The sequence below is a fragment of the Scleropages formosus genome, chromosome 25 (genome assembly GCF_900964775.1).
Source record: "Scleropages formosus chromosome 25, fSclFor1.1, whole genome shotgun sequence".
Lineage (NCBI taxonomy): Eukaryota > Metazoa > Chordata > Actinopteri > Osteoglossiformes > Osteoglossidae > Scleropages > Scleropages formosus.
Genome location: NC_041830.1, coordinates 2,175,176 through 2,194,805, shown reverse-complemented (window position 1 = coordinate 2,194,805; position 19,630 = coordinate 2,175,176). Strand labels below are relative to the sequence as shown.

The window sequence follows — 19,630 nt, the reverse complement described above, 5'->3', positions numbered from 1 at the left end:
CGGTGCAGCGCCTCGCCTCGCCTCGCGGACGCCTTCATGTTCCTGCACGCCTCGGCCGCCACGAGAGTGGGAGGCCGGTGACGTCACGCAGCTGTTGGAGCCCGAGGGCTAGCGAGGGGAAAGAGAGAGCGAGGAGCGCGAAGCGCGCGGCAGCGCCACACAGAACGAGCGCGGCGGCAACGTGACGGGGACGTTCTGGGCTGTCCGCGCGGGGGCTGTGCTGTGCTGTGCGCGCCTCATGTTTCTCTCACTTTCGCCTTAGTTTAGTGCTGCGTTTGCGACGCGGGAGCGCAAATGGAGGGCCGCGCCGAGACGCACTTCCGCCGCGAGGAGATCAACAGCACGCTGTGGGAAGTGCCCGACAAGTACCTGTGTCTCAAGCAGGTCGGAACGGGCGCGTACGGTTCCGTGTGGTGAGCGAGCCTCGTCTTTTTCTCTCTCTCCGTCTCTCGGCTCGCGTTCGCTCGCGCGCGCGCTTCTCGCGCTGCTGTCAGCGCGCGTGGGAGTGAGCGAGAGAGTGTGTGAGTGAGGGAGTGAAAAGAGTGACATATCAGTGTGTGTGTGTGAGTGCGAGGGAACGAATGCAGGGAGAGAAGTGCGACAGTGCGCATCAGGCAAACTTCTGAGCACATTTTCCACGCGCGTGGCCTTACATAATACTGTGTGTGATTTGCATGTGGGCATCCCAGCCAGGGCAGTGGCGTAACTCTCGTAGTACAGTATTTCACCTCCCAGTAAAGTAAGTTGTACCCCAGACACACTTTTCATGCATTTTGGCAACTGAAGCATGATGTAACTGTGCGTGTTTTCAGTGAACAGATGAAGTGTACTGTACCATAGTAAAAGGGGGCTCAAAACTAATCTCTGTTTCAGCAATAAGAGCTTCCTTTTAGTGCATCTCTGCCAGTACAAGCAGCATGAAGGTCTACTGCTCTCTGGAAACCTTAGTAAAGTTCAAAAGCTCATTGATGATGAGTGGATTAACTGCATTTTGGGCAGGATGAGTGTGGGTAAAGCATCCTTTACACAAATGTGTTGTTTCCATGGATACGTCACCGATTGTCCTCTGTAAACGTCTTCGGCGCGGAAATGCCCACTAGGCGTGCTGTAGCAGCCGAGCTGGGGGAGCCGATTAACACACCTGCACGGTAAAAAATGTCCATTTTCCCGAACTGTGTGCAGCACGTGCAACTCGTGTGTGTTTGTTACATACCGGAATTTACCAGAGTGTCATGTAATCGCTCTGTTTGGGCCAAATCCCATGCAGCGGTGAGAGGAGCAGGGCGGCAGCTGCTGCGGGGTTTAGGGTCATCACCTTGCCGCAGAGGGTCCGGGGTTCAAAGCCCACCCCTGCTGCAGTAACCTTGATCGTGGCGGTGCTGTGGATTGTCCAGCGCCGTAACTGCAACACACAGATGTCTGAGATGTTTCCCAAATTCCTGGTGCACTGAGTGGCTGAGTGCAGTAAACTTGGGCCATGGTGCACGCCTCATCATGCATGCTTCTCCAAAGTGTTGTCAGCAGCGGGCGTCCGGCAACACCTCCTCCTCCTGCTCCCCCTCTTGCTCCTCCTCCTCCTCGCAGAGCAGACGTACTCTGACACCCCTTTCCCAGCAAGAGCGCCTTCACTTCCGTTTCTTTTGTCCTGCTGCCGTGCAGGAGCTTGTAAGGTGCCCCGCATAGTCAGTAAACATTTCTGGCAGCGTTCATGCAAGGACTCTCTGTGTGTGTGTGTGTGTGTGTGTGTGTGTGTGTGTGTGTGTGTGTGTGTGTGTGATGTAATAATACAGCTACTCTGCCCCCGGGAATCATATTCCATACTATTCGAGGTTATGAACTTTAGTAACGGCACTCGTAACTTGAGATGTTCATCTGAATTCACAACCTCATCCACAGCTGTACTTGAAATCTAACATTTGGTCTGCTGCACAAAGCCGTAACACACTCTTTCCTCACGTAAAATGATTCTATATATGATCGCGGCTACATCCTCTACGTTTGTATATGTACACTATGATCGAGGCTACGCCATCTAGGTTTGTATAAGTACACTCTGTGATCTTCACACAATGACGAAATCGCCTAACAACGCATTTGTCAGAATGTATCACTGTCGTTAAGCGATGCGTGTCTGTTTATGTTTTCATTGTAACGACTTTCTTTATTCTACCGGACTCTGCTACATGAGATCTGAGGCTGCTATAATATTCGTACATCACTTGTTGGACACCTTATATAGAAGGATGAGCTAAAAGAAAAATCTATAATAGCTGTGTAGTGAAAGCGCACCTTGGCTTGGTTCCTTAAATGTAAGCAAGCGTTGTGAAGTGTAAACACTCGCTCCCCGTGGCAGACATTATGGGAGAGGAGGCTCCATACGGCGATCCCCTAGGCCGCAGCACCAAGCGGTTCCTTCCTTGTCCAGGCCTGTTTGGGGTGAGCACGCTACCTTACTAGCTGACACGAGACCAGGTGTTACCAGCTTTTTTACTGGCTGTGCAGCATTTGAACGGGTTATGGCCGAGGGTGGCGGCTTTATGGTAACCGTGGGCTGTGTGTTTGGGACAAGAGGTCCTTCAGTCTGTGAAAATATTTACAAGGTAAATTCAATATTGACTATAATTTATTTGTATGTGTTTACATTTATTCATTTAGCTGACACTTTTCTCCAATACAAATTACAGTACAGCTAGTAATTTTACTGGGGCAATTTGGCATAAGTACCTTGCCTGAAAGTACTACAACTGGAGGTGGGATTCAAACCTGTGACCTTTGTGTTCAAAGGCAGCAGCTCTAACCACTACAGTACCAGCTGCCCTTCTTTATTCATTTTCTCCAAAGTGACGTAACAATGTTAAGCGATTCCCTATAAAACTTAATTACAAAAGATGATTAAATAATTTGAAACACCATTAAAATGAAAACTAATTTAAAATAGCTGATAATAAAAAGAAAAATCTTTTCTCCAGTGTCCCAATCAGTCCTAATAGTTGACCGATTCATTGCATTATCGCGTGCACCGTTTATTAGCCTTCGGTCACTTTCAGTTTTCGTTGTTATCTGCGCAATTGAAAGGTTAATAATATAGGCATTCCTTGATTTATTTACTGGTAAAGTTTTACTTGTTAACATTTCTTTTAACTTTAAACTTTGTCAGTTTGTGAAGTAGCACAGCGATGCAGCACCTGGACTTATGACTGAAACATTGAAAGGTTCGAGACCCGCAAGGGTTCATGCTGTCATCAAAGCACTTAATTTAAAATAGTAAAAATAAATCCTCTGCTGTTTCAACTAATTTTTCCCTCAACATACAGCAGAATCATCAGAATGTATGAAAAGCTCTCCATCCTATTAACCAGCACTTGAAGTTAGCAGGTCATGTTCTCTTGTTCCTGTACAGCAAAGAGCAGTGCACATGACATGTTACATTTGTCTGATGCTTTTCTCCTATATGACTCACAACTATTTACTTATTCATATGGCTAGGTAATTTTTTTTTTTTTTTTTAAACTGGAGCAATTTATGTTAAGTACCTAGCTAAATGATACTATAGCTGGAGGTGGGATTTGAACCTGTGACCTTTGGGTCTAAAGGCAGCAGCTCTAACAAGTACGCTACCAGCTGCCCCTGATGGTTTCTTGTGAATAACCAGAGGGTTGTGATTTTAAAAGCACATTTTTAAGATAAATGCATTACTCAGAAGTGGAGAGGACCCCCTCGGACCTGCTGCTCACTCCGCTATTGAGAGTCTAAAAGACACAATGGAGTTCACCTCTGGTGTAAAGTCCTTCGCATCCGTCTGTCCTGCTTTGTTTTTAATGCGCCGCATAAAACTGTGGATGCGCCCGAAATGAAAGGACCAAAGGTGTCACAGAAAAGATGACAGGCAATTCAGTAAATACGGTAAATGCTGAACAAAGGGATAAGGATGGACGCCCAAGGAAGCCCCAAGCAGCAGCGCTCACCTTTGCAAGGAGTCGGTGACCTTTAACGCTGCCGCTTCCCTTCCCCCCACCTTTGACACCTCGCTCTTCACTTCCTGCCCCACCAGACTGCCCCCCACCCTCCTGTCTCATGCAGGGGCAAGTTTACATGCAAGACATTTTAGATTTTTAAATGTATTTTTTCAGGGTACTTTAATGTAAATATTTTTTAAATACAAATATTTTATATATATATATATACACACACGCGCACAGTACTGTGCAAAAGACTTAGGCACTTAGATGTTTCACAAAAAAATTTGTTTTAGACAGTTATTTAGTCTTCTGCATCAGTGTCAATGGGAACGAGCATATTTTAGATTTCCAAGCATTCCTTTTGCAGAAAAGTTACAGTATTACACTAAGGGTTTTGTATGTCATTAAAGAAAGTAAGTACACACACACACGCACACAGTCTGAAACCGCTTATCCCAAGCGGGGTCGCAGTGCACCAGAGCCTCACCCGACAACACAGGGCACAAGGCTGGAGGGGAAGGGGACACACCCAGGATGGGACGCCAGTCCATCGCAAGGCACCCCGAGCAGAACTCGAACCCCAGACTTGGCACGACCCTGCTCGGGACAAACGGTTGTTGCTGATGGATGGTTACTAAGCTTTGTAGGAAGTTTATTACTTAAGAGCATTATTTTTGGAAGCATTCTCACTTTACAGCTTTTTCCCTAACCAAGTGCCTAAAACTTTTACATAAGTACTGTGTATATATACACACACACACACACACACACATTTTCAGAACCGCTTGTCCCATACAGGGTCGCGGGGAACCGGAGCCTACCCGGCAACACAGGGCGTAAGGCCGGAGGGGGAAGGGGACACACCCAGGACGGGACGCCAGTCCGCCGCAAGGCACCCCAAGCGGGACTTGAACCCCAGACCCACTGGAGAGCAGGACTGCGGTCCAACCCACTGCGCCACCGCACCCCATTGTATATATACAATATTATACAAATATTTAATTATATTATTATGAATACTATTTTTTCTGTTTGAAATATTTGCTTGTCCAATGCTGCATGGCAGTGATACAGAGGGAATTTTGGGTACCCTGGATGGGACACGGCTCACAGCAGGATAATCACACATGCACACACAGAGTTTAGAGTCACTAGTTCACTGCATGTCTTTGGACTGTGGGAGGAAACCAGAGACCCTGGAGGAAATGCATGCAAACTCCACATAGACCGAACTATATTTGAACCTGCTGCTCTACTGCGCCACACTGCACATACTTTTTATTTTAAACGGTAAATAAACTTGAGTTGTGTTCACATGCTTTTCTGCTTAAGTGGCTTGTATTCATGTAGAGGAGGGTAATTGTACTGGAGCCATTTAGACGACCTGGTCTTCACTTACGGCCCCCATGCTGGTGTTTGTGAACCTTTCCAGGGCAAAACTTAAATGTTTGAGTAATTCTTATGGCCTGTGGGAGGTGGCCTCAGCCAAAGCAAACAACCCAGTGGTCCCCCCCTCTGCACATGGTGATACTGACCACCCACCTCGTGTCCCTCTCCAACCCCCTGCAGTTCAGCCATCAATGAAAGGACCAAAGAGCAGGTGGCCATCAAGAAGCTGCACCGGCCCTTCCAGTCGGAGATCTTCGCCAAGAGGGCATACCGTGAGCTGCGGCTGCTCAAGCACATGAAGCACGACAATGTGAGTCAGTGTGCGTGTGAGCCGATTGAGTCTGCTGGGAATGCACAGCTGCCTGCCCACCGTTCTGTGTGATGTTTTACGCCTCTGCTGCTGCGAGACAGACATGCACAGGTCCTAACACGCCTCCCCTCTCCTCCTTTTGTCTCCTGGCCACTTAACTCACCTCCCCCCCACCCCCCACCACCATCCTGTCCTTTCTTTCTCTCCTCCATCCTCCTCTCCCCACCCCACCACCTCTGTGCCTCCCTTCTTGCACCCCTTCGTGCCTCTCCTGGGGCTCGTCCCACTCCCAGGTCATCGGACTGCTGGACGTGTTCACTGCCGCGTGCCGACTGGAGGACTTCCAGGACTTGTGAGTAAGCTGCCATGTGCCCGTGGACTGGCTCCTTACTCGTTCGTCATTGTGGCACATTGCAATAACTGGGAGCACTACTGCACTAGCTAGACAGAGTACTTTCTTAAACCCAAAAGCCTACGTCACCATGGACAGGTGTGGAAAAGATGACAGAGTGACGCTGGACAGTGTATGCACATGGACTCGAGTGTATAGTGCCAGATTTTCTTATTCGCATGACTTTCAACCATTTCAGACAGTTCACTGGGCACGACTTTAACGGAAATTGGAGTTTCTTGTTTCTTCATTTAGCTGATACTTTTGTTCAAAGCAACTTTCTCTCCATTTATGCTGTTTTATTTTTATTGCAGCAGTTCAGGAAAGTGTGTTGATGGCGCATACTACCGTTGGAGTAGCTGGTATTGTAGTGGTTAGTGCTCATGCCTTCACATCTGAAGGTGGCAGGTTCAAATTCCTCTCCAGCTGTAGTACCCTTAAGCAAGACACTTAGCCTAAATTGCTCCAGTAAAATTACCCAACTGTATAAATGGGTAAATAGTTGTAGGCTAGATTCACATTCTAGGTCTTCAGAGGAAACAAGGCTTTCTTTTGTCAATTCTTGTCTTCCTCTGCGGTCTCTGCATTGGAGTAAGTCCACCTTTGTTCTGCTGCTGGCCACACTCATGTGTAACATCAGTTTTTTGCGGTGGGAAGCGAAAACATTGTTTAGTTTTAGTTTTGTTTCACGATGCTCAGTGGAAAATATCACTTTCCCTGCTCTGTAACATGTTTGCAAACATCTTGCCGATATGTATAGTTGAATTTCTGTTTTTCATAAATACGGCAGTCACTGCTATTATTTCTAAGTAATGAAGGAATATGAAACAAAAAGCCCTGTCTCTGCCCCCAGTTACCTGGTGATGCCCTACATGTACACAGACTTGTCCAAGGTGCGTGGTCTGCTGTCTGAAGACCGGCTGCAATTCCTTGTCTACCAGATCCTATGTGGACTCAAGGTTGGTGTGCTGCAGGCCCACAGCATCTACACCATGTTCCCATCAGAGTAAAGTACTGTGGATGGCAGGTGCAGAGAAGCTGACACTTTATTGGGTCACCAGAGCCGTTGAGGACATACTGTGCCTTGCAAAACTATTCACACCCTTAGTTTTCTTTAGCGATGGGCAGTGTTAAGCTCACGCCCGTCCTAACCTCAGTTCCACTGAGAATTTTTGCCGAAAAGCTCCAGCTTGGTCTCAGATGACCACAAAACCTTTTCCACATCACATCTGGCTCGATGATTTACCAGATTCTTTCCGGTAAACTCCAGACATGCTTTAAGAGGGTTGTGGTTTTGAGAGTACCACCACCCTGCTGTATGCAAACCCCGCACTGCCGGGTACCAGGGTTGCACATGGAAGGGGGACACAAGAGAAATTTTGCAAGAGAACCTGCTTCAGTCTGCTGAGAACCTGAAGCTTTCGAGAAAGCTCACCTTTCAGCAGGACAGTGATCCCAAGTACATGACCAAAGCAACACTGAAAAGCTCAAAAACAAAAAGGTGAATGTCTTACGGTGGCCCAGTCAAAGTCCTAACCTCAGTTCCACTGAGAATCTGTGGCACTGTTTGAAAATTGAGGTCCACAAGTGTCATCCAACCAACATGAGCAGGGTCAAGCAGGCAGTAGGCGGCTTAGTGGTTAGAGCTGCTGCCTTTGAATTTGAATCTGAGACCAAGATAGACCTTAAGTGATACACTCATTCAGAAACAAGCGGTGTGTGTGAAAAGTGACAAAATGTAATGACATAAAAGATGTCAGAGCAGTGCACTTTGTATGTGCTTACTAATTTCTTTTTCTTGTTCTGCTCTCTCTCTCAACAGTACATCCACAGTGCAGGTATCATTCACAGGGTAAGAGAACCGGTCGTCTTCAGGAGCTCCCGCACACACACAGTTCAGTTCACACTCTCTGGGAAGGACTGTAGAGTGCTGGGTCGGGAACCCATAAAGCAGTGTCGGGGAGCATGGCGTAAAAATTGAGCGTTCAAACTAACAGTGACTGCAACGTTCGCTGCAAAAAGACAGGAAAGAATATGTAAAGGCACATTAGTGCCAGCATAACTTAGTGCAGTTCATAGAACTAGTGCCAAAACATTGATGAAATAGTAAATATCTGGTAAAATGTAAGAGCTGATCTTAAGTACAGGCAGTTCCCGAATTATGAACTAGTTTTGTTCCTCAATCTGTCTTTAAGTTGGATTTTGATGCAAGTCGGAACAGTTAGGTATGGTGGGTATCTCAACGTTGTTTAAATCTCGCCTCCAGTTGTAGTACCCTTGAGCAAGGTACTTGCCCTTATTTGTTCCAGTAAAAATTTCCTTACTCTACAGATGGGTAAATCCTTGCAAGTAGCTTAACACTAAGTCACTTTGAAGCATCAGCTAATTGAATAAATGTAATAGGAGACAGCAGGTGATCAGTGGTTAGAGCTGTTGCCTTGGATTCAAAGGACCCAGTTCAAATTCCAATAACAGGCAGCCCCTGAATTACGAACGAGTTCCGTGTCCTCAGTCCATCTTTAAGTCGGATTTTAACATAAGTCGGAACACTTACGTATGGTGGATATCTAATGTCAGTTTGTCAAATGTTTGACTTAGTAAATCATATATTGTGTACCTTTCCATCCATAAAAAAACATTAAAGAAACACTTCTGGATACACCAAAACATCTTTAATACAACTATACAGTAATAATAATAATACAATGAAATGATGTAATAAACATAACTACAGTATTTCTAATAAAGAGAGACGTAGAAAGAGATGATGATAATAATAATAATAATAATAATAATAAATGTTACTACTGTTATGATGAACAGAGGACACGGAGGAGGCTGGACCCAAGTGCAGGATCGTTTATTCAGAATCAAAGGACTAGATGTGTTCATGGTCGGTCGATCGGCGAAGCGAACAGAGGCGAGGATCCTAAATTGTAGTCGAGGGACAAGCTGGGAGTTCGTTATCAAAGTGACGTGAAACGGGACTGGGGAAGACTGGGGGAGGACTTGGAAGAGCAGTGCGAGGTGGGTTTGAGAACACAGAGGAGATGCTTGTCTCCAGTGAGATTCTGCAAATTGGAAGAGGTTTAGAAATGTTTTATATCCAAGTGCTCTCTGAGTGTGTGCGCGCGCGTACAAAACATTAAAGAAACTTTAATGTTTGCTTTTCCAGTGTCTGTTGGTGTTTCACCTTTTTCCGATTGCTTTATTATTTCCACTTTAGTTTCACTCGTGATCATTTTCCTTTTTTTGGATGCATCACCATCACTTACGTCACATGTATGCTTTGATGCAATGGTTTGGAGGGTAAAAACAAAAACATTGAAGCCAAATACATTAACACACGAGACACTGTTAACAGCAACATGGTCTGACTGAAAAGAAGGAAGTCTTTGTCCTACCTTGGGCTCACGCGCCCACGAGCCGATGAACCGCTGTATACGCGCAATGTTTTAATGCGCGTCGCAAAGTAGCACCTCTTTGTTATTACAAACCATTGTATGTAACTTGAATTTTTAACAAAATAGGCTTAATCATAAAGTTTTTTTTTTTTTTTTTTTTTTTTCTTTTTTTTTTTGATTGTTACTTAAGGTTGACAAAAAAATTAACTTCTGGTCAGTAAGGAGGTGGTTTGTAACTACGGGTTGTACGTAAGTTGGACATTTGTAACCTGAGGACTGCCCATAGTAGGAACCAACTCACTCAACACTTAATATTTAACTTTGTACATGTTTGAAGCATGACTTGTGTCTGACTTACTTCCAAAAGAGAGTAACCGTAACTTTTGCAGGAGTGAATACACAAGGATAAAGGGGAAAAAATAGAGCAAACGACACTCGTGTCTCATTGGGGAAGATGTCGCAATATATGGAAACATGAAGAACCTTGTCCTACGTCAAGGGCCAATATGGAAAATTAAACCGAAACCATTAGAATGTTTCACTGGAATTATTCATCGTCATTTTGAAGAAGTTCAAAGCAGATTAAAGATCTAAGTGTCTAGTTGCATCACACCAGTGAGCTCTTGCCTCCTGTTATTTTGTCAAACAGGTGCTGAGTGCTGCGTTCACAACGTGACAGGTCTCTCCAGTTTGTGTATGTCGCTGAGATGGGTAGCACCGAGGCAGTGCAGTGGGGCGGAGGGCCTGGAACGCAGCCTGTGAACTGTCACGTGCCCTGCGAGACTGGGCTGCAGGCCCTCTCTGGGTTTCCTGGGTGTAAGGCGAGGGGGGTGGATCCCACCGCATCATTTTCTGTACCCATTTCACTTACAAGATGCCAGTTCAGTCCTGAGAGGGGCAGGGCAGGGACCTGGGAAGATGATTCAATAAGTTATTGCCCCAGCTTGTTGAGACCTGGCTCCAGTGACTCTTCCCGTGGCTGCGTTCCTCAGTTTGTGAAACAGGCTTCCTAGCGTGCAGTTTATTCCTCTGTTTATTTATCCACTGTAGCTGCTCAGAAGGTGACTTGCACCTGCAGGAGCTTCCATAGCTTGCAAAGTGTGTTGCTCGAGTACAACTGGACGGCTTTTCCTGAGACTTGAAACCAACAACACTTTGGCCAGAAGTCCAAGTCAGCTGTTGAGTGTCTTCTCATAGTGCTGCGACCTGACTGCAGGTTTTCTCCAACCTGTAAAGAGCCCTGAAGCACAGAGCAAAAGCCCAGCAGAACACAGTATGGGCAGTGCAGCTTAGCCACGCTTGGACATTTCTGCTCTTGCCCCACAGCTAGTTCTCTTTGGAGTGGAGCGATGCGACACGTGTGACGGTTTAGCCAGAGACAGATCCACAGCTTGACGTACACAGCAAATGGAAATCTGACCTGAGCATTTCTCTTGCCGGTGTCCTTTATGCAATTCCGCTGCTTCTCTCTCACAGGACCTCAAGCCGGGAAACCTGGCCGTGAATCAGGATTGTGAACTAAAAGTAGGTGCAGCCCGTCAGCTCTGTACTGACTTCTTTCTGCTGTAGCGGGTGCTTTGACAAGAGCAAGGGGGGATACTAACATGGACCCCACCCCCCACTTGTGTTCACTCAGATCCTGGATTTTGGTTTGGCCCGGCACGCCGAGCCTGAGATGACAGGCTATGTTGTGACCCGCTGGTACCGAGCCCCCGAGGTCATTCTGAACTGGATGCACTACACCCAGACTGGCAAGAGAACCGTGACCTTTCACATTTATTACTTTTACATTTTACATTCATCCATTTAGCAGACACTTTCCTCCAAAGCGAGGTACACGTCAGAGAACAAGACAAAAAATGCATTGTATCAACAGGAGAGATTTGGATGCGGACACGTGATTCTAGAGGACAATTAATTGGTCACATGCCCCCGTACAAACCAGTGTAAATTACATGAGTGGAGGGTAGAGTAGGGTTTTTTTTATTAAATGTAACAAACAGATACATGTTCATGGAGCACATGGGAAATCGGGGGAGAAATGAGACGGAAAGAGATGCGTTTTAAGACCCTTCTTGAATGTTGAGAGACATTCGGCAGTTCTGAGTGAGAGGGGGAGATTGTTTCACCACACTGGATCCAGAGTCGAAAGTCTTTTTGATTTTGAAACTCGTGTGTGTGTGTGTGTGTGCGCCACTCGGTTTCCTGCCTATTTAGAATTCTGTGTTGATGTGCTGTGCTGAAAAACTGCCACCTCCAAACAGTTCTGTCGGCCCTCATTTAATGGGGTCTCATACGTTGGAAAATCGCTACAATAGTAAATGGCTTGTTATTCAGTACAACAGCATTTTACCCAAGTGGCCATTTAACTTCCCTAACAAGAGTGGGAGAAGAGACGCTATAAACCCCCCCATCACCTTGGTATGTTACTTCAGCCACTGGCAGGTTTTTAAAAGAAACAATTCAGTCCCGGTGTAACGCAGTTCCTGTGCAGCTTTCAGGATTCCTTGGACAGTGGTACAAGAGAGTTCAGTCAGAGAAACAATCATAATAAGTGAGGACAATAAAAATGATTACTAAAAGAAAGCCACTTATCCATATTGTGTTGTTTAACCAATAGAAGTCACTCTGTGTACAGTGCAGGTACTGTGCAGCTTTCAGGCTTGTGTGAAGGGCAACTCGATAAAAAGAAAGTTGAACCATTAAAAGTGCACCACTTAAAACAGCTTCCATGTGTCTGCTCTTGTGTTTGTAACACTGTTTACATCAAACTCTGCGCTCACCATCACAATTGAGTAAAAGAGAGTGTTTAACTGGCAGGTAAAACACACTCCGTGTTGTGCACCTACTACAGAAAAGGACTCTTTTATTAACAACATGTTTTTAATTCAGAAAAGGAAAACGGAGCACTCACCTGTGAAGCACTTTATCAAAAAATGATGTGAAAGAAGTTTGTTGAAAACACAAAAGGACCAGGAATAGGTTACAACAGCAGCATTCTTAAAACACAGTGATCTATAAATAAGAGAAAAAGAGAATAAAAGAGGCTTTAAAAAGAGACCACTTTATGCCAGTGTTAGTACTGGGTTACCCCAGCATAAAACAGATCTTCAGTTGTTTTGAAAACATTATTAAAATCCAGATGCTGCAACCCTCCATTGAACAAATGGTTACTGATTATGAACTAATGAAAATATTACCATAAAAATCCATTTTCTTGCAACAAAATGTAATATTTTGGTGCTATCATTGTAATTCAGAAAAATACATTTATATTTTCATTCATTTCAAGAGACTTTTTTTTTTTTGTCCAGAACCAGTTTGGAAATTTGACCCCATCACTACTGGAATTTGCCTATTGGGTTGATTTCACTGAACAGATTAACCCCGTATGAGAGGGATGGGTGTACATCACACAGAAAACTAAAAAAGGAAAGGAAAAGACGCACTCTTCACAGGAGAAAAGTGACAGAACATTTAGGCTAGAAAGAATAAAGTTAACAGATTGAATTATTGATTATATTGGGAACAGTAAAATAACGCATCGATAACTTCGCACATTTCAGCAGTGAACCACAGCTTAACTCACTGCTTCTGGAAATTCTCAGTCCACAGCAAGTTTCAGTCACTCTTCGCATTCATACAAATGTATTAAAGTGTTAATAACACTTCAGATCCTTCAGCAAAGCAAGCAAGATCAGTTTTGGAGCAGAACACTTCCATTTCCAGTGCCATTCATTATTTTTTGTGTGAGATGAAGATAAATATGTGTAATGTGATCAGAGTATGAATAGGATACTGACTGTTATATTCTTGTCTAGAAATACTGTATATCTTCTTGTCACATCTCAGACATGTTTTATCCTTAGAAATGGTCATTATAGGAAACAAGAATGAAGATATTTAACTTTGATTTTAATCATTTGTCTTTTTAAATTCCTGATCAGCTGCTGTCTGCTGATGTGACTTTAGTGTGCTTTGTTAACATCATCGTGGCAAACGACAAAAGCGCTCGTTGTGATTGACCTTCTCTCCTGCTTAGTGGACATCTGGTCTGTTGGCTGCATCATGGGAGAAATGGTTAACGGGAAAACGCTCTTCAAAGGAAAAGACTGTATCCTTCATTCATCCTTGTACGTTTATGGTCTTGTCACTTAATGCTGCTGGCAGCCATCGATTCCCAGTCTGCCTGCTAAGTGACTGGCAAGTACAGTCACAGTTTTTTCCCCCAAAGTAATGTTCTCAGTGTGCCCTATAAATGAGCTGCACAGGTTTGTATCCTCGAGTAAAACACTTTCAGCTTTGGTGACTTCCTACCCTCAAGCCTGACCTTCAGATATGGACCAGCTGACTCAGATAATGAAGACCACTGGTGTACCGGGACCAGACTTCATTAAAAAACTGGACAGTCAGGAGGTACGATCGCTGTCAGGACAGCCCACAGTACTGCAGAACAATCACATACTCCAGCCTCAGCTCACACGTTATGTGTGTGTTTTGCATGTTACTACCAACATCAATCAAAATGTAGTAAGTCGGAAAGGGTTACCTTGTTGGGGCTGCGGGCTGCGAGTCATTGATCCCTTCAGGTGAGGAAGCTCTTGCTGTGAAATGACTCAGCTGAAGCGCAACATTACGAATCCTCGGTATGAACGTGACCGAGCGGTGCACCTTTCAGCAGGTACACTGCAGCAGTACTCTTAGCCCAGTATGCGGGTGGGGGTCCCGAAGATACTGTAACTACCACGTTGCTCTGAAGCCTGCAGACTACTTTTGGTCTCCACGGTCAGAGCCCTCTGTGTGTAGGGAGCACATTACATGTGCTCTCGCTGTCTTCTTGGCTCACGTCCACAACTTTGTGCAACATCTGCAGGAGCAGTTCCTTAGTGTAGAAGTGTTACCAACAGGTGGAATGGAGTCACAAAGTCAAGATCAATTTTGGGTGCACTTAGGTTAACAAAGCACTTAAGCTCATGCTGGCTGGCAAAGGTGACTTAGGCTGGAGAGCACAGTAAGAAATGACTAAAATATGAATAATGTAAAGCAAGGGGAGCAGATGATACAAGGCAAGAGAAGAAAGTGAAAAGATGGTTACATGGCGAAAACAGTGATGGTGAGAATGATGCCGTGTCCCTTATGACATGGTACATGGGATGGGATGCCCATGAGGGGGAGGCAGCTGCTCTTACTTGGACCCCCAGAGGTCGATTGATTTCCCCCTGTATGTCTTTGGTTTGAGACTTTGTGGTTTTCCTTCCCTTAGTACAGTTGCAAACCATCACCTTTGTCCACCTCCTTGGCTTCCTTCATGACTTGAGCACTCATTTTTTTAAATTTCTGAAATTATTCCCTGTTTTTCCCCCATTGCCGTTCGAAATTGCACATTTTTATTCAGGATTCACTGTGTAATGTTCAGATATGTAAGAGGAGATGTGACGGGGTTTCTCTGCCTCTTTGGGAGCAGGCGCGCAGCTACGTCCTCTCCCTCCCTCACTACCCGCGCAAGGACTTTGCGACTGTGTTCCCCCGGGCCAGCGCACAGGGTGAGTGTCACGGCACACCCATCACTTCCTTTTGCCCACCGTCTTCCTCGTACGCATCTGCATCTCATTCTCTAAACTTGGCAGTTTGTGCAACTTGCCTTACAGTTTCAGACACCTCACTGGAACACTTTGATCTGATCATGTACCTTGCAGGACATTTCCAGGGATGCAGTGGTTCAAACTGTAAATGAGTGCTCTTAGCACCACTATCGTATGTAGTGTGCAGTAGTTTGAGGCATGTTACTTGGGTACATGCTGTCCTTCGTCCTAAATTGACTCTCTTTAGGCAAATTCCCGTTGCATTTACATTTAGCAGACACTTTTCTCCAAAGCAACGTCCAATGAACTCTATGTAGTGTTACCAGCCTGCACACCTTATTCACCAAGGTGACTTACACTGCTAGATGCACTACTTACACTGGATCACTCATCCATACATCAGTGGAACACGCTCTCTCTGTCACTCACACACTATGGATGAACCTGAACAGCATGTCTTTGGACTGTGGGAGGAAACCCACGCAGACACGGGGAGAACATGCAAACTCCACACAGACTGAGTAGGGATTGAACCCACATCCTCTCACACTACCCAGGTGCTGTGAGACAGCACTACCCGCTGTGCCACTGTGCCACCCAGCCTGTGCCTGCTTGGGTTGGGGGTCAAAAGGTCACAGAAAATATTGCAGATATTTTCAAGTCTGCTTTTCTGATTAGTCTTTTGTTTGTGTTTTTACCAACGATCCAGCACACTGATACCAGATAAGTTGTACCTTAGAGCAGGGATTCTTAACCTGGGTTCTGTGGATTGATTGGTGTTCCGTGGAGGAGCTTTCAGAGGTCCATGAGTTGCCGGCTCACTTCGAAAATGAGTCTAAATAAAAGCTGCACATTAAAAATTACTATGGTTCTACTATCTTTGACATAATTCTGTGTTTGTGTAATTTAGTTTCAGTGCAATAAACTGAGTGCATATTTTGGCCCGGTGTATTTATGGACATATTTCTAAGAGGAATCCTTAGCTTCTTCAGATTATGAAAGGGCCCAAAAAGGTTAAGAACCTCTGACTTAGAGGCCGTGGGTCTTTGAAACGCTTTGTTACCTGTCTTTGTAGCCTTTTATTGTGCATGCTGAAGGTTTGCCGCTCTAGTCAAAGGCAGAGTGTCCTTATGCGGCCAGTTTCCATGGCAACAGCAGCCTACTGCGATGCTTGCTGGCTCTGCTGTTAATTGAAGATAAAGATTTTCTTCGCTGAAGCAGTGGTGGGTGTGGGGGGGCTATATTATTACTCAGATAAGGGTGAGCTTCCAGTGTTTCTAAAATTCTAAAGGTTTTGGCAGCAAAGCTTTTGTAGATTTTTATAAGATATAATATAGAGCACAATAGCTGGCATTAAAATGTAAATTGTTATCATGTTGCTTGACAGATGCTTTTAACCAGAGTATCTTTTACCCATTTACACAGCGGGATATTTTAGCAAAGACAATGAGGTGTGGTAGATTTTTTGGAATGCACAAGAGAACATTCCCAAAACCAGCAATTTTTTGTGCACAACTCTATGGCCTTGAACGTGATGAATGTGACTGCCCTAAATGTCTAATATTTCAGGTAACTTTGATAACAGGGTGTGTTGTTCATTTCATTTCAGTCCAACGCTTGTGTGTCTTCAGTTCAATGACAAGGAAGTTGTCATACATGTATATTTATTCCTTTAGCTGACACTGAATTAAGTCCCCTTTACACAGCTGGGCAATTTTAGTGGAAGAATTTAGGGTAAGTACCCTGCTCAAGGGTACTGCAGCTGGAGGTGGGATGCAATCCTGCAATCTTTGGTTGGCTCCGAAAGCAGCAGTGGCTCTAACCACTACATAACTAGCTGCTCCCACATACAAACAGCACACTAGATTAATCATTTGGAGAAAGAGAACGGTGCAGCTCACATTACTAAAGTTCAATAGATGAATGATTATAACACGATAATGTGAGCATAATTATGAGTTAATGCATGTGAGCTTTTTTACACTATCAGCGGTCAATCTTCTGGAGAAGATGCTGGTCTTGGATGGGGAGGGTCGCTTAACAGCAGAGGGAGCTCTAGCGCACCCGTACTTCGATGGCCTCCGGGACCCAGAAGACTTCCCCGATGCAGCACCTTATGATGACAGCCATGACAATGCCACACTGCCTCTAGAGGACTGGAAGAGTAAGTGCATCCTATTGCTGCCCAGTTGATCCACTGTTGATTGGCCACGTGTTGATTTGCTTATATCTTTATTATTGGACTTTTCACATTATTTTGTCCAGTGTTGAATTTTCAGCCAATTATTTACTTCATCGAGGTTGTTCCATATTTATGACTCTTTTTCAGTTCTGAATCTGGTGTAAATGGAAATGTATGCTAAAATCAGAAGGGCTCTGCACTGGACCTCTGTAAATGTCTACACAAGAGAACTACTTTGCTTTACATTTTCTTGTGTTTGGCTTTGATCTGCTGTGCAGTGCTTTTATATGCCCGGTGGCTTTTTTTTTTCTCTTAAATGCTCTACAGGGTTATCCTTCAAAGAAGTCAAGAGCTTTGTTCCATTTCCCCGACGAGACTCGAAGAGGAGGAATACACTGACAATGTCATAATACTGTAATGTCATGGCGATATCAAACTTAATCACTACACAAAACAATGCCAATTCATCCTCAGCTGCAAAAAAGCAACTCAGGTGTAGAAACTGACAAAAAAATTGCGCACACACACACATGCCATCAAGACTTTAAAACAAAAAAGAAATCTATTCTGAGTAATTCCTTTGTTTGTTAGTCATCTGCATTTTATTTCACTGTGTCCTGAAAATGTAGAGTGGTGAATTTGGACTCCAGAGAAGAGTAATATGAGCTCTGAAGTGGTGCAGCACACTATGTGGGTCTTTAAAAAAAAATGTGGTTTTATGGTTTTATGTATGCACACCAAAAAGTGACCTTTTTTAATAAAATCATGTTGAAATGCTTCATCAGAGAGCTGTTTTAATTTTTCTACAAAATTATGTTCAAGATCTCCTGTAGCAGAAAGAAACTTGACAACTTTACTCATTGACGAACAGGCGATCACCACAGTCTCAATACAGTTATTCAGTTTTCTACCATACCTGTATGTCATCCTTTGCATATATTTCAAATATCAAAAAAACATCTTTAATTTGTTAATCTTGCAGTGCTATGCTTTTTCTATGGCTGCAGTTGTCTTATTACTATTGCTTGCAAATGCCAGTTAATCCAGCATTTACATACACTGCTGTGAAAAAGCATTTTTGCTTTTCCTTTCCAGTTCTGTTAACAGCTTTTTCATTCAGTTTTATCAAATCAAATCTTTTTGTCAGTTGTAGTTTGTGAATGGTGCCTTGGAGGAAAAAAAGTGAGTATTGATGTGTCATTTCCTTGGTGGGGAACAAAATGAAATATCATTGCAGTTATTGCTGCAAAATAATTGTGCATTCATTGTCAGTAACTGGCTGCACCGACTTTAGCTATATTAACTGCAGTTAAACAGTTCTTGTAGCTTTTTACCAGGTTTCAACATCTGCAGGCATTCCAGCATGAACAACTCTCTTAATGTTATACCACATCTCAATCTGATTCAGGTAAGGACTGTGACTAGACCATTCTCTAACCATAATTGTTTTTTTTCCAGGCAATCTGATGCTGATTTGTGTATTTCCTTACTACACTACTAAATTCTGCTTCAGCATTAACTCGCAAGATTGATGGCCTGACATTATCCTTCAGAATTTTCTGAGACGAAGAACTGATTGTTTCTTCAATGATGGCTGAGCATCCAGGTCCTGTGGCAGCAAAACACCCCCAGAGCATCACACTGCCACCACTGTGCTTGACTCTTGGTACAAGGTTGTTACTCTGAAATTCCATATATGGTTTTCACCAGACATAACGAGGCCCATGTTGTCCCAAAACTTCCACTTTTGATCCACCAAACATCCTTGTAGAAGTGTTAAGACATCATGGTAAATTTGAACTGTTGAGATTTCATGTTCTTTTTAGTAAGCAATGGTTTTCTTAGTGTGGAATCATTACCTTGAGCAGTAACTTGGATATTGATCTTGGGTTCATTATGAGATCATTAATGATTATGTTTTGCTTGTGAAAAGGTGTTGGCACTTCTAATTATATTGGAGACAGCTGGTGCAAATGAGGCCTGAATTCACTCTACTCTTTTAATGATGGTAATTACAAATGGGGGCAATTACTTTTTCCATACCTATGGCTGTACAGTGCATTGTCTTCCACAGTAATGCCATAAAAATAGTACTGCTTTTATTTTTCTCTCTGACCCACCATTCATATACTACTTAATACATAAATTGTACTTTCGCTGAGATGTACGTCGCTTTGGACAAAAGCATCTGCTAAATGACAATGTAAATGTACTAAAGGTGAGAAAAGATCTGAAAATTTAATGTCAAAAGGCTGCAACAACTGAGAAAAATGGAATGGGGAAATACTTTTAATACAACACTGTATAACAAACATACATAGATGTATCAAGAATTGCTGCAATGGTCCAGTAAATACATTGTTATTGATGTTTTTTGTCCAGCCCAAACAAATTTATCAAATTTTCACTTCAC

General features: G+C 44.0%; 1 protein-coding gene across 1 annotated transcript; it reads left to right on the top strand.

Annotated features, from left to right (window-relative positions):
• Positions 1-225: 225 nt before the first annotated feature.
• Positions 226-18,221, top strand: mapk13 (mitogen-activated protein kinase 13). Its single transcript, XM_018742116.2, has 12 exons — positions 226-413; positions 5,529-5,658; positions 5,952-6,010; positions 6,903-7,008; positions 7,872-7,901; positions 10,930-10,977; positions 11,090-11,204; positions 13,496-13,567; positions 13,790-13,869; positions 14,918-14,996; positions 17,026-17,199; positions 17,545-18,221. The coding sequence occupies exons 1-12, from the start codon at positions 295-297 to the stop codon at positions 17,625-17,627; spliced, it is 1,095 nt and encodes a 364-aa protein (XP_018597632.1). The 5' UTR covers positions 226-294; the 3' UTR covers positions 17,628-18,221.
• Positions 18,222-19,630: the final 1,409 nt, after the last annotated feature.